Source organism: Bombina bombina, chromosome 8 (assembly GCF_027579735.1).
Source record: "Bombina bombina isolate aBomBom1 chromosome 8, aBomBom1.pri, whole genome shotgun sequence".
Classification (NCBI taxonomy): domain Eukaryota; kingdom Metazoa; phylum Chordata; class Amphibia; order Anura; family Bombinatoridae; genus Bombina; species Bombina bombina.
The window spans coordinates 320,723,912-320,739,533 of NC_069506.1; the positions used below are offsets into that span (position 1 = coordinate 320,723,912).

At 40.9% G+C, this 15,622-nt stretch overlaps 1 protein-coding gene across 1 annotated transcript in view; it reads right to left on the minus strand.

Annotated features, from left to right (window-relative positions):
* MFN2 (mitofusin 2) overlaps positions 1-15,416 on the minus strand; it is a gene marked incomplete at its 5' end in the record, with an annotated part of 116,895 nt that extends 101,479 nt beyond the window's left edge. Inside the window, 2 exon segments of the mRNA XM_053691529.1 lie at positions 2,473-2,635; positions 15,281-15,416. Coding sequence (XP_053547504.1) covers positions 2,473-2,635; positions 15,281-15,416 — 299 coding nt within the window.
* Between the last annotated feature and the right edge of the window lie 206 nt (positions 15,417-15,622).

Genomic DNA, 15,622 nt, shown 5'->3' on the forward strand with positions numbered 1-15,622 from the left:
CCTAAAGAGTATAAGGACTCTCAATGTGTATTCCAAAAAAGATGTATTTTCAAAAACAAAATCTCTAATAAAATTTAAAGTGATATTTATTCAAAAAAATTTCATTCATACGTTTTGATAGATTACACGCTTAAAATAAATAGCATATCTAGACAATGATATATAAAAAGTAAAATTAAATGACTTAAATTCTAAAATATATATAAAAGACACCAGTGTTTGCCTATTAAAAACGAATATGTCCTAATATCTGCTGCTTGTTGTCTTCCTACTTAACAATAATGGTCTATGCACACTGCTCAGTTGTTATCCTTATACAATGTATCTATGCATTCACTATACATATCGTTAGGTATACAATGTATCTATATATGTAGTCATTCTACACATTAGAATAAGACAATTGCTTATTAAGTAATCAAGTTTAAAAATATGGTAACACACAGAAAAAAAAAACTCTCTTAAATGTCAGTCTTATTGCCTTCTATACCAGTAAAGCTTATTGGTTACGGGCTTATGATAAGATCAAGGTACCTTATAGCGGATTTATAAATACTGCTTTCCTCAATGTCGAATCCAGAAGTCCAAAAAACAGTGCACTGTTTATCTACGTGTCTTGTCCACTTTCTGAGTGGTTGGGTTAACACATCTTGGTCTGTGTTGTCTCAGAGATGGATCCTCCACATCTACCGGGTATTTTCTCAGAGATGGATCCTCCTCATTAACCGAGTGTATCCCCCCGCTGTGTTTCTGTGGTAAAGTGTCTCCGGTAAGACCTCTGCTTAGTAGTAGTTCTCAGGTTCCGGGTAAACACATAATCCAACTTCTCGTATCTTCGACATTATATCCTTACGTGTAGCCAGCAATCAGCCGGTGTGTGCATCAGGTTTCTACGCGTTTCGGCTTGGCAGCCTTTATCAAGTTCTTGATAAAGGCTTGATAAAAGGCTGATAAAAGGCTGATAAAGGCTGCCAAGCCGAAACGTGTAGAAACCTGATGCACACATCGGCTGATTGCTGGCTACACGTAAGGATATAATATCGAAGATTAGAGAAGTTGGATCATCTGTTTACCTGGAACCTGAGAACTACTACTACTACTACTAAGCACAGGTCTTACCGGAGGCACTTTACCGCAGAAACACAGTGGAGGGATACACTCTGTTGATGAGGAGGACCCATCTCTGAGAAAATACCCGGTAGATGTGGAGGATCCATCTCTGAGACAACACAGACCAAGACGTGTTAACCCAACCACTCAGAAAGTGGACAAGACACGTAGATAAACAGTGCACTGTTTTTTGGACTTCTGGATTCGACATCGAGGAAATCGGTATTTATAAATCCGCTATAAGGTACCTTGATCTAATCATAAGACATTTAGATCTAGAAAGGATACAAACAACAAATAACAAATATATGTATTGTCCGTTTAGTAGAATATATTGAATCTGCAAATACAGATATAAGCCCGTAACCAATAAGCTTTACTGGTATAGAAGGCAATAAGACTGACATTTAAGAGAGTTTTTTTCTGTGGGTTACTATATTTTTAAACTTGATTAGAATAAGACAATTGCTTATTAAGTAATGTGTAGAATGACTGCATATATAGATACATTGTATACCTAACGATATGTATAGTGAATGCATAGATACATTGTAAAAGGATAACAACTGAGCAGTGTGCATAGACAGTTATTGTTAAGTAGGAAGACAACAAGCAGCAGATATTAGGAAATATTTGTTTTTAATATAGTCAAACACCGGTGTTTTTTTTTATATACATTTTAGAATTTAAGTCATTTAATTTTACTTTTTTATATATCATTGTCTAGATATGCTATTTATTTTAAGCGTGTAATCTATCAAAACGTATGAATGAAAAAACTTTGAATAAATATCACTTTAAATGTTATTAGAGATTTTGTGTTTGAAAATACATATTTTTTTGGAATACACATTGAGTCCTTATACTCTTTAGGAACAGCAGATTTGCCCACCTATATATTATACTCTTCTAATTTTAACTTTTTGGGGGGAAAATTTGTTTTCAAGGTGTGCCAGTTTCCTACATTATAAATCTGATTTAAACAGTTGAAAGCTTTGTATTGTTTGTTTAACCCTGATATCTCAGCAACCTCTAGATACATTTTCTCTAAACAAAAATAAACCCCCAGAATAGACAATAAAATCTGCATATCCAGCTTCACAATGATTGGTGCAGTGGTATATCCCTATCCTGAACAGTCTAGCTAATGTACACTATAGCTGCAGCTAGAATTCAATACATACAGTATATATCTTGACTTTCACATATGTCAAAATTATTTTACTATGGCTTTATGCACTTTAGTGGGAGGGTCTGTTCTGCTCTTCTCTGATTTTAGAGTGCGCCTCATTCTGCCAGGTTAGTGCACACACAAGAATAGCGCAAACGGTTACGAATACAACAATGTGTAAAACAGAATACCTTAACGCTCCTCTTCTCCTCTGAGCCATCCGTCAGCAGATAGGACTCATTGCCATCTGTCCCTTCCACACGCAGGAAGCAGTTGGTGGTGTGTCCAATGCCGGACGGAAGCACTTTGTCCCATAACATAGCATTTATCACAGTGCTTTTTCCATTACTGGTCCTGGAACAAACAGATAACAAAATGTTTTGCTTTGGCCAATAATAAATGTGCCAAATTATTGCTGCTCTTTTTTCTAAACATTTCCTTAGTTAAAAATAAATTCCAGCATAACATAGAAATTACAATAATTAAACTGCGCATGTCTACTTATAAAACCTATCTGTGGTATACGAGAAGATAATGGTTTTACATGGAGTGTGGAATCTACCAAGAGTTTAATTAAAGACGTGTAATCGTTTCATTACTGATCCTAGCTATGTTTTTCACCCACACAAACATATCTAAAACATAGGTGCATTCCTCTTCAGGATTCCCAAGCACACCATGGTCAGCAAGCCAATAAGGAGCAGCAGTTGCACAACCCCACCAATCACAGGTTGTGTCCTGCTTGGGATATGCAAGGCTTTCAACTCCTGAGCAAGAATGTATTTGTTTGTTTAAAAGGAACATTAAATGCAGTAGAATTGCATAATTAACAAGTAAACAATAAACAGACAATGTAATAACATCTACTCTCAATATTAAAATGGAGCAGATTTTTTCAAACAATTTTCAAAATTTACATCAATCAATGCTTGCCCCCTGTATCATGTGACAGACATCAACCAATTACAGGCTCTTATACATTTACACTGTGAACACTTGCACAGAGCCAAATATGGGACCTGCCCATTTCAGTCTTCATACATAGAAATTTGACACACTGATTTTCTAGGCCTATGTTGCCTTTGAAACAGTATGGCAGCCTAGGAATGAATTTGGTCTTGCGTTGAACCAGAAATGGCTGTATGCACTTGTCTCGGATACCGGCTGCAAGGGTTAAACCCCTACCCACTACTACCTAACCCCCGTCTTGTTCTTGGCAGTTTTGGGCTCCTCAGAGCAACCGAGATCCCCCAGACCTTTCCTTTTGTAAGGATTTGTGTGTGAACCGGATCTTGAAAGAGCTGGTCTCTGACGGGCCTACCCCTCTCCGGCTGCCCGGCCGCCGCTCCCAACGTCCTCCGGAGTTCTTTACCTCTGGCCGCTTCAGAGGCCCCTTGCCCCAGAGCTACGCTCTTTTGGGGATTGGTACCTCGTGGGAAGAGTAATATGTGGGCCAATTGCTGGAGGTGAGCTCCATAAGGAACTGGGGTTCCCAAGCCCTATTCAGCAGACGGCCGGCCCCATGGAATTGCCGGCCGGACACAGCAGCTCGGATTCCCGGTCCCCTTTGATCCAGGTCGCTCCAGCGGCCCCTCGTCCTAGAGCTCCACTCTTTTGGGGACTGATACCTTTCAGGGAGGACTAGAGGTGGGGTGACTTAAAGGGGTGAGCCCTCTTAGGAAACGGGGGTTTCGGACCTCCCCTCAATACCCATTTCCCAGAGGTCTTCCTGGTGTACGCTGTGTAGCCCCTAACTCCGACCCCCAGTCATGGAACAAGGTGCTTCTTGGACTGAAGCAACTGGGGGCCCAAGGGCTTCCCAGCAATACCCTGGAAGTGCTGCCGCTCCCCCGGGATCACCCCGAATGCACCCTCTCCCTGTACCACTGGACACTGGGGGCCATTGGACATTATGGAGGCGCCAGCCTGTCTGAAGGGTCGGGAAATTTGGGGGGCCGATAAGACTCATCAAGATCAGTTTCTGTATAAATGTGTGTTTTTCCCAATAAAATATACTTCTTGTTTCACCTGAATGCTAGTCTCTAGTTATTTGGGTGGGAACTGCTAAAATTACTCTTCTCTGCTACATAGCGGCAGGTTCCAGGTGCTGGAAGAATCCTCTGGCAAGACTACCAAGTCGGGGTAGCCGGATTCCGTCACAGCACTAATCAGGTAAATCTACTCCCCCCTATATATTTGCTGTACTCAACAATACACTCTGGTTTTTGGATTTTTGCATATTTTCCCCTGAAAGACACTGGCACTGTACTTTCATCATGTACACGTCTTTTTTTGTCAGTGTACAGAAGGGCTAGCACTTCATCATGGCGTAAAGCTGATGTTGTGCCTCTGCAGTTTTTGCCGTATGTCAGCTTCTGGGGTAAACCTTTACAATTTTTGCGCACTGTGCCAAAGGATAGGGCTTCAAATTAAAATACATTTTTAAGCAAATCTATGCTGCTATAGTAGTTGTCCACCCATAGATAGTAGCCTTTGTTCCACAAGGGTAGGAGGAGATTCCACACAATCTTGTCATTTGTGACCATCATTTGTGACCATAGAATTTGGGCAGCCAGGATGGCTATCTTTCCTTTCATAAATGCATAAAGCCTAGGTATAAACTGTAGTGCGCTCGTACAATTTATAAAATGTTATTCCATAGTGTGAACGCTTAGATGGAATATATTGCTTAAAAAGCCATCTTCCCTTAAATTTCATCAGGGATTCATCTACACAGATGTTCTGGTCAGGTGTGTAATATTCTGAAAACTTTTGAGACTGGTGTTTTATTAGGGGCAGTATCTTGTATAACCTATCATGCAAGGGGTGATTTCTAGGGGACACTGGGCATTCTCATGAATATGCAGAAAACCCAGCATATCTATCCCTCTTCATAATCCCTGTAGAAAGAGGGGTAGCCAGGATGGGATGCTGGTAGCAGTAGGAACGTATGCTGTTGTTTTTTCGCTATATCCATTGCCAAGGTCAGTGCTCAAAACTATTTAATTTAATGTATGTCAGTGGGGTGCCAGTTTTTGTTTTTTAACATGGTGAGAGTTCAGATTGGTTAACTGATACTGGCATATAAATTTGTTTGAGTAGCTATATTCCAAAACATTTTGTAGGTCAGAAACAGGTTAAAATAATTTATTGGCTCACAAACAAAAATGCTTGTTGTGATGCAAGGAGTTGCTGTAAATGGCGGTGACGTTTTGGGGGTACAATTTTAACCCCTTAACGACCATCATCGTACCCTGTATGACGCTGGTCGTTATGCCCTTAAGGACCAGTGACGTACCCTGGGCTTCTCTCTGCCGCGATCTTGCTCAAAATAGCGAGATTGTGCTATTTCTGCATCCTCCACGAGTGGGGCAATGCAGAAATAGATATGCAGAGCAACCGATGCAGAGGGGGCTACTCTGTGGCCCTCACTGCATCGGACAGCAGTGGTGCTGATCGTTGATGGGTGAGAACATAAGGAGGGAGGCGGGTAGCCCATCACTGGAGGAGGCGAGAGGAGGGCGGGACCGCTAGGCCACGCTATAGGGGAAAAAAAAAAGCCAGGAAGTGAGGGGGAAGGAGGGAGGAAGAGCAACAAGGGGGGGCAGCTACACTACAGAACAAAATGGTAATTTTTTTTTTTTTTTTTTAAGTACCAGTACCTAAGATGGCGGCAAATAGATAGAGGGGGGGAATCAGGGAGGTTGGGGGTAAAAGGGGATCCTACACTGCAGAAAATATTTAAAAAAAAAAAAAATTCTGCCAGAACTTAAAAGGGACATGAAACCCATTTTTTTTCCTTTCATGATTTAGGTAGAACAAACAATTTTAAACAACTTTTCAGTTTACTTCTATTATCAAATTTGCTTCATTCTCTTTGTATCGTTTGTTGACGGAGCAGCAATGCACTACTGGTTTCTAACTGAACAAATGTGTGAGCCAATGACAATCAGTGTATATATGCAGCCACCAATCAGCAGCTAGAACCTAGGTTATTTGCTGCTCCTGAGCTTTGCTAGATAAACCTTTCAGCAAAAGATAAAAAGAAAAGGAAGCAAATTAAATAATAGAAGTAAATTGGAAAGTTGCTTAAAATTGTATTCTCTATCTAAATCACGAAAGAACGTTTTTGGGTTTTATGTCCCTTTAAGATGGGGGAGACCATTGTGGGGTGGGGAGGGAAGAGATCTGTTTGTGAGGTTCAGGTGGGAGGCTGATCTCTACACTAAAGTTAAAATTAACACTACAGGCTACCTAATTAACCCCTTCACTGCTGGGCATAATACAAGTGTGGTGCGCAGCGGCATTTAGCGGCCTTCTAATTACCAAAAAGCAACGCCAAAGCCATATATGTCTGCTATTTCTGAACAAAGGGGATCCGAGAGAAGCATTTACAACCATTTGTGCCATAATTGCACAAGCCGTTTGTAATTAATTTCAGTGAGAGACCTAAAATTGTGAAAAAGTGAACAATTTTTTTTTTATTTCATCGCATTTGGAGGTGAAATGGTGGCATGAAATATACCAAAATGGGCCTAGATCAATACTTTGGGTTGTCTACTAAAAATATATATATAGCTTTGATAGGTAAATATATATAAAAAAAAAAGGCTCTATTTATGTTTAAATGTAGTGATGGCAAAAATGATAAAAATGCTCTGGTCTTTTGGGGAAGTTTTTGTCTGAAGTTCCCGGTCCTTAAAGGGTTAATTAAAAATACACAACATGTTTGAAGAAATTCAGAGAGTGCAAGCCGTTTGATATTTATATGTATTTATCCATTTGTTTTGTTTTTATAATAATCATAGTGTTCTAGAGTTCTGAACATGTTGCAGAATTTGTATCAGAACTTGAGAAAAGTAATGTTGATTGATATCACAGTTGTGCAAGCATAGTTTAAAATGGGACACTGAACCCAAAATTTTTCTTTCGTAATTCAGATAGAGCATGACATTTTAAGCAACTTTCTAATTTACTCCTATTATCAAATTTTCTTCATTCTCTTTGTATCTTTATTTGAAATGCAAGAATGTAAGTTTAGATGCCGGCCCATTTTTGATGAACAACCTGGGTTGTTCTTGCTGAACCCAAAAAAAAAAGCTTGGATGCCTTCTTTTTCAAATAAAGATAGCAAAGAACGAAGAAAAATTGATAATAGGAGTAAAAACAGAATTTATGCTTACCTGATAAATTACTTTCTCCAACGGTGTGTCCGGTCCACGGCGTCATCCTTACTTGTGGGAATATCTCTTCCCCAACAGGAAATGGCAAAGAGTCCCAGCAAAAGCTGGCCATATAGTCCCTCCTAGGCTCCGCCCACCCCAGTCATTCGACCGACGGAAAGGAGGAAAAAAACAGAAACTATAGGGCGCCGTGGTGACTGTAGTTAGAGAAAATAATTCATCAAACCTGATTAAAAAACCAGGGCGGGCCGTGGACCGGACACACCGTTGGAGAAAGTAATTTATCAGGTAAGCATAAATTCTGTTTTCTCCAACATTGGTGTGTCCGGTCCACGGCGTCATCCTTACTTGTGGGAACCAATACCAAAGCTTTAGGACACGGATGAAGGGAGGGAGCAAATCAGGTTACCTAAACGGAAGGCACCACGGCTTGCAAAACCTTTCTCCCAAAAATAGCCTCCGAAGAAGCAAAAGTATCAAATTTGTAAAATTTGGCAAAAGTGTGCAGTGAAGACCAAGTCGCTGCCTTACATATCTGATCAACAGAAGCCTCGTTCTTGAAGGCCCATGTGGAAGCCACAGCCCTAGTGGAGTGAGCTGTGATTCTTTCAGGAGGCTGCCGTCCGTCAGTCTCGTAAGCCAATCGGATGATGCTTTTAAGCCAAAAGGAAAGAGAGGTAGAAGTCGCTTTTTGACCTCTCCTCTTACCAGAATAGACGACAAACAGAGAAGATGTTTGTCTGAAATCCTTTGTAGCTTCTAAATAGAATTTTAGAGCACGGACTACGTCCAAATTGTGCAACAAACGTTCCTTCTTTGAAACTGGATTCGGACACAAAGAAGGTACAACTATCTCCTGGTTAATATTTTTGTTAGAAACAACATTTGGAAGAAAACCAGGCTTAGTACGCAAAACCACCTTATCTGCATGGAACACCAGATAGGGCGGAGAACACTGCAAAGCAGATAACTCAGAAACTCTTCTAGCAGAAGAAATAGCAACCAAAAACAAAACTTTCCAAGATAACAACTTAATATCTATGGAACGTAGAGGTTCAAACGGAACCCCTTGAAGAACTGAAAGAACTAGATTTAGACTCCAGGGAGGAGTCAAAGGTCTGTAAACAGGCTTGATCCTAACCAGAGCCTGAACAAATGCTTGAACATCTGGCACAGCTGCCAGTCGTTTGTGTAATAAGACAGATAAAGCAGAAATCTGTCCCTTTAGAGAACTTGCTGATAATCCTTTATCCAAACCTTCTTGTAGAAAGGAAAGTATCTTAGGAATTTTGATCTTATTCCATAAGAATCCCTTGGATTCACACCAGCAGATATATCTTTTCCATATTTTATGGTAAATTTTTCTAGTTACCGGTTTCCTGGCTTGAACTAGAGTATCTATCACAGAATCTGAAAACCCACGCTTTGATAGAATCAAGCGTTCAATTTCCAAGCCGTCAGCTGGAGGGAGACCAGATTTGGATGTTCGAATGGACCCTGTACAAGAAGATCCTGTCTCAAAAGGTAGCTTCCATGGTGGAACCGATGACATATTCACCAGGTCTGCATACCAAGTCCTGCGTGGCCACGCAGGAGCTATCAAGATCACCGGAGCCCTCTCCTGCTTGATCCTGGCTACCAGCCTGGGAATGAGAGGAAACGGTGGCAACACATAGGCTAGGTTGAAGGTCCAAGGCGCTACTAGTGCATCCACTAGAGTCGCCTTGGGATCCCTGGATCTGGACCCGTAGCAAGGAACCTTGAAGTTCTGACGAGACGCCATCAGATCCATGTCTGGAATGCCCCATAATTGAGTCAACTGGGCAAAGATCTCCGGGTGGAGTTCCCACTCCCCCGGATGGAAAGTCTGACGACTCAGGTAATCCGCTTCCCAGTTTTCCACACCTGGGATGTGGATCGCAGATAGGTGGCAGGAGTGATCCTCCGCCCATTGTATAATTTTGGTCACTTCTTTCATCGCCAGGGAACTCCTTGTTCCCCCCTGATGATTGATATAAGCAACAGTCGTCATGTTGTCTGATTGGAATCTTATGAATCTGGCCTTTGCTAGTTGAGGCCAAGCCCTGAGAGCATTGAATATCGCTCTCAGTTCCAGAATGTTTATCGGGAGAAGAGACTCTTCCCGAGACCATAGTCCCTGAGCTTTCAGGGATTCCCAGACCGCGCCCCAGCCCACTAGACTGGCGTCGGTCGTGACGATCACCCACTCTGGTCTGCGGAAGCTCATTCCCTGGGACAGGTGGTCCAGGGTTAGCCACCAACGGAGTGAGTCTCTGGTCTTCTGATCTACTTGAATCACTGGAGACAAGTCTGTATAGTCCCCATTCCACTGTTTCAGCATGCACAGTTGTAATGGTCTTAGATGAATTCACGCAAAAGGAACTATGTCCATTGCTGCAACCATCAACCCTACTACTTCCATGCACTGAGCTACGGAAGGACGAGGAATAGAATGAAGAACTTGACAAGTGTTTAGAAGTTTTGACTTTCTGACTTCTGTCAGGAAAATCCTCATTTCTAAAGAATCTATTATTGTTCCCAAGAAAGGAACTCTTGTCGATGGAGACAGGGAACTTTTTTCTATGTTCACCTTCCATCCGTGAGATCTGAGAAAGGCCAGAACGATGTCTGTATGAGCCTTTGCCTTTGAAAGAGACGACGCTTGTATTAGAATGTCGTCCAAGTAAGGTACTACTGCAATGCCCCTCGGTCTTAGAACCGCTAGAAGGGACCCGAGTACCTTTGTGAAAATCCTTGGAGCAGTGGCTAACCCGAATGGGAGGGCCACAAACTGGTAATGTTTGTCCAGAAAGGCGAACCTTAGGAACTGATGATGTTCTTTGCGGATAGGGATATGTAGATACGCATCCTTTAGATCCACGGTAGTCATAAATTGACCTTCCTGGATTGTAGGTAGAATCATTCGAATGGTTTCCATTTTGAACGATGGTACTCTGAGAAATTTGTTTAGGATTTTTAAATCCAGAATTGGTCTGAAGGTTCCCTCTTTTTTGGGAACTACGAACAGATTTGAGTAAAATCCCATTCCTTGTTCTGCCATTGGAACTGGGTGTATCACTCCCATTTTTAACAGGTCTTCTACACAATGTAAGAATGCCTGTCTCTTTATTTGGTTTGAGGATAAGTGAGATATGTGGAACCTTCCCCTTGGGGTTAGTTCCTTGAATTCCAGGAGATAACCCTGAGAAACTATTTCTAGCGTCCAGGGATCCTGAACATCTCTTGCCCAAGCCTGAGCAAAGAGAGAGAGTCTGCCCCCTACTAGATCCGGTCCCGGATCGGGGGCTACTCCTTCATGCTGTTTTGTTAGCAGCAGCAGGCTTCTTGGCCTGCTTACCCTTGTTCCAGCCTTGCATCGGTTTCCAGGCTGGTTTGGTTTGTGAAGCGTTACTCTCTTGTTTAGAGGATGCAGAGTTAGAGGTCGGTCCGTTCCTGAAATTGCGAAAGGAACGAAAATTAGACTTATTCTTGGCTTTGAAAGGTCTATCTTGTGGAAGGGCGTGGCCCTTTCCCCCAGTGATGTCAGAAATAATCTCTTTCAATTCTGGCCCAAAGAGAGTTTTACCCTTGAAGGGGATATTAAGTAATTTTGTCTTGGAAGATACATCCGCTGACCAAGACTTTAGCCAAAGCGCTCTGCGCGCCACAATTGCAAACCCTGAATTTTTCACCGCTAATCTAGCTAATTGCAAAGCGGCATCTAAAATAAAAGAATTAGCCAACTTGAGTGCGTGAACTCTGTCCATAACCTCCTCATACGGAGTCTCTCTACTGAGCGACTTTTCCAGTTCCTCGAACCAGAACCACGCTGCTGTAGTTACAGGAACAATGCACAAAATGGGTTGCAGGAGGTAACCTTGCTGTACAAAAATCTTTTTAAGCAAACCCTCCAATTTTTTATCCATAGGATGTTTGAAAGCACAATTATCCTCGATAGGGATAGTAGTGCATTTGTTTAGAGTAGAAACTGCCCCCTCGACCTTAGGGACTGTCTGCCATAAGTCCTTTCTGGGGTCGACCATAGGAAATAATTTTTTAAATATAGGAGGGGGGACAAAAGGTATGCCGGGCCTCTCCCACTCCTTATTCACTATGTCCGCCACCCGCTTGGGTATAGGAAAAGCGTCGGGGTGCACCGGAACCTCTAGGAACTTGTCCATCTTGCATAATTTTTCTGGAATGACCAAGTTGTCACAATCATCCAGAGTAGATAACACCTCCTTAAGCAGTGCACGGAGATGCTCTAATTTAAATTTAAATGTCACATCAGGTTCAGCCTGTTGAGAAATTCTACCTGAATCTGAAATTTCCCCATCTGACAAAACCTCCCTCATGGCCCCTTCATTGGTGTGAGGGTATGACAGAGCAATTATCATCAGCGCCTTCCTGCTCTTCAGTGTTTAAAACAGAGCAATCACGCTTTCTCTGATATGCAGGCATTTTGGATAAAATATTTGCTATGGAGTTATCCATTACAGCCGTCAATTGTTGCATGGTAATAAGCATTGGCGCGCTAGAAGTACTAGGGGCCTCCTGCGTGGGCAAAACTGGTGTAGACACAGAAGGAGATGATGTAGAACCATGTCTACTCCCTTCATCTGAGGAATCATCTTGGGCAATTTCATTATCTGTGGCAGTATTGTCCTTACTTTGTTTGGACGCTATGGCACAATTATCACACAATTTTGAAGGGGGAGACACATTGGCTTTCATACATATAGAACATAGCTTATCTGAAGGTGCAGACATGTTAAACAGGCTTAAACTTGTCAATAAAGTACAAAAAAAACGTTTTAAAACAAAACGTTACTGTCTCTTTAAATTTTAAACAGTACACACTTTATTACTGAATATGTGAGAAAGTATGAAGGAAGCCGGAGCCGGTTACAGTTTTAACCCCTCTACAGTCCCAGCTACAGCCTTTGCTGCGACTTTACCAAACCCAGAGGGGAATACGATACCAAATGAAGCCTTCTAGGAACTTTTCCAACTACTTTGGGATCCTCACACATGCATCTGCATGTCTGCTCTCAAAAAGTAACTGCGCAGTAATGGCGCGAAATTGAGGCTCAGCCTACAACTGGGAAGGCCCTTCCTGACTGGAAAGGTGTCTAACACAGTGCCTGACGTTAAAAAACGTTCCCCAAGCTTATAAGTGTGAATTACAAGCATAACATGTATAAAATGCCCAAATAAAGCAATCGATTTTGCCCATAAAAGGGTCTACCAGTTTTATAGCCCATATTAAGCCCTTTATTCTGTTTGAGACTAAGAAAATGGCTTACCGGTCCCCATGAGGGGAAATGACAGCCTTCCAGCATTACACAGTCTTGTTAGAAATATGGCTAGTCATACCTTAAGCAGAAAAAGTCTGCTAACTGTTTCCCCCAACTGAAGTTACTTCATCTCAACAGTCCTTGTGGAAACAGCACCCGATTTTAGTTACTGTCTGCTAAAATCATCTTCCTCTCACAAACAGAATTCTTCATCTTTTTCTGTTTCAGAGTAAATAGTACATACCAGCACTATTTTAAAATAACAAACTCTTGATAGTAGAATAAAAAGCTACAACTAAAACACCACATACTCTTAACCATCTCCGTGGAGATGTTGCCTGTGCAACGGCAAAGAGAATGACTGGGGTGGGCGGAGCCTAGGAGGGACTATATGGCCAGCTTTTGCTGGGACTCTTTGCCATTTCCTGTTGGGGAAGAGATATTCCCACAAGTAAGGATGACGCCGTGGACCGGACACACCAATGTTGGAGAAATTAGAGAGTTGCTTAAAATTACATGCTCTATCTGAATCACGAAAGAAAAAATTTGGGTTCAGTTTCCCTTTAAGTCAGATAGTAGTTGGTATTTAGACATATGTTATACTATGGATTTCACTTCTGGCACACATTTGTAATAATCGTTTTGTACACGCAAATCACTGCAGATAAAGTCTGGAATACTGACTATAGTACACGATTGTCATATGTAGCCAACGTAATAGTTTTGAAGTGTGCATTTTTAACATATTCACCACATTAGCTTGTGGTTCCTTTAATAAGTTTGAAATATACTACTTGGGATTGTGAATTATAATGCTGATATCTCTGCATTCTCCTAAGTTGGAGTTTAAACATTTTATGTTTTTGTTTTTTTATTCGATCTCAAGATGCATATCCTAATGAACATATGAACACTCTTGTCACTTTTACTTATATCTCTTGATTCACACTATAGAAATATGCTACGGTATTTGTCATGTTGTCAAGGCAACCTTGGGGTGTGTGTTTACATAAGACACGACAAACCGGAAGTGCTTTCTTCCATGGAGCACACATGAACAGGGGCCACTATTTGTTTGCAGCTCGTTTGGGAGTATAAATTGCACTTTATTACTGTTTTTTTGTTGTCTGAAGAAGGGGTTAACTACCCCTCAACGTCACAAATTAAAGGAGTAATTCTTTTTACTAAAACCCAGTTAGTGCCTTCTATTTTTTGCGTATATATATATATATATATATTTATTTTTTTTTACTTTTTTTATTTTATATTTTTTTTATATATATATATATATATATATATATTTTTTTTTTTTTACTTTTTTTATTTTATATTTTTTTTAAATATGTATACTATTACTGTGGAACACTTTGGGACACTATGTAGCACTGATCTCTCTTGCTTTAGATCGCACTGAGGAAAGAGAGAAGTAGAGACCGTGCTGACGGCTAATGATTTCAATCATTGGCTGTCACATTGTATCAGTGACTCATCGACACTGTAATCTGAGCACTGATCGGGATCCTGGGGGACTGCCTGAATTGCCAGGCAAGTTCCAGTATTGGATCCAGCGCTCTTTTTGTCACTGAGAGGTAGCAGGGGACCATACAAATTAGGACATTCTATGCCATCCTGACATCATTAAAGCCCAGCACTTTCTGGATGGCATGGAATGTTCTAACGGCGGGCAGGGGCTAAACATAGTAAGCTAGAGTCAGTAATGCAGAAACAAAATTAGAGTATGTTATTTTACAATTGGAATGCAACTTTAATATAAAAAAACGGTGTATTAGACATTATTAAACATGTACATAATTGTGTATTTAGTTGTAAAAACATTTATCAGAATGTTTTCTAAATGTTAATAGGGTGATGCTGAATGTTTTCAGTTAGAAAGTTATATAGAAAATGAGTCTAATTCTACAGAGCTACAGAGTACTTTTTGCTGCCATAATTATTAGACATATCTGGTATATGCAAGGACAAAATGAAGGCGTGCACGCAGCTGAAAATGCTAAAAAAAAATCTATGCTTGCTCAATCTAGACCAGAACCACTCTCTTTTAGATCAATAATGCATTTTCCATTTTTTGTTCATTCTCCGTTTAGTGTGCCTCTCCATTTTCTTTTTGAATACACAAATGAATGAATTACTCAGGGTGTAGTGAGCCTAGGAAGGAAAAAAACAGACATGGACTACTTGCTCACATGGCCAGAGGAATATACGTCTGGTATTTGCTGCTTTCCATTGTTCAGAGAACGGCAGAACTGACTTTACGGACTGGATCAGATCTGAAATACTACAGGGTAGTTCACCTCTGTGAAACATTAGCTGAAAGGCTGCACCCTGAGCAGTACCGAACAACCATTTTAACATAGTTATCTGATAAACTGAGCAATGTTTCAGGGGATGCACCCCCTCCTTTATCAATGTAATTATAATACATGTGTGATATCCACTCAAACAAGCATGTTTATTGGGCAATACAAAAAGTAACTTACCTTCCAAAAAAGGCCACTTTCATATGCCGCCGAGCGAGCACTTCACTAATGCCAGCAACATTGGAAAGATAACCCTTAACTTCAAGCACCTGCTCTTCTGAGGCCACTGGGTCAAGTTCTGGATTCTGGTAGGTTTCTAAACGAAGAAAACATGAGAAATGGTCAGGTTTTGTGATGAGAAAAACATTCAATGTCTCTTCATAATGTTCAACATAGTAATTATTATAGCATATGGAGAAAAACAATGAAATAAATGATGTTTAGATTTAATGGGTCATGAAGTACAACATAAAATCTACTAAGCAATGGAAACAGCTGTTTAAACAATATATTTTTTGGAGT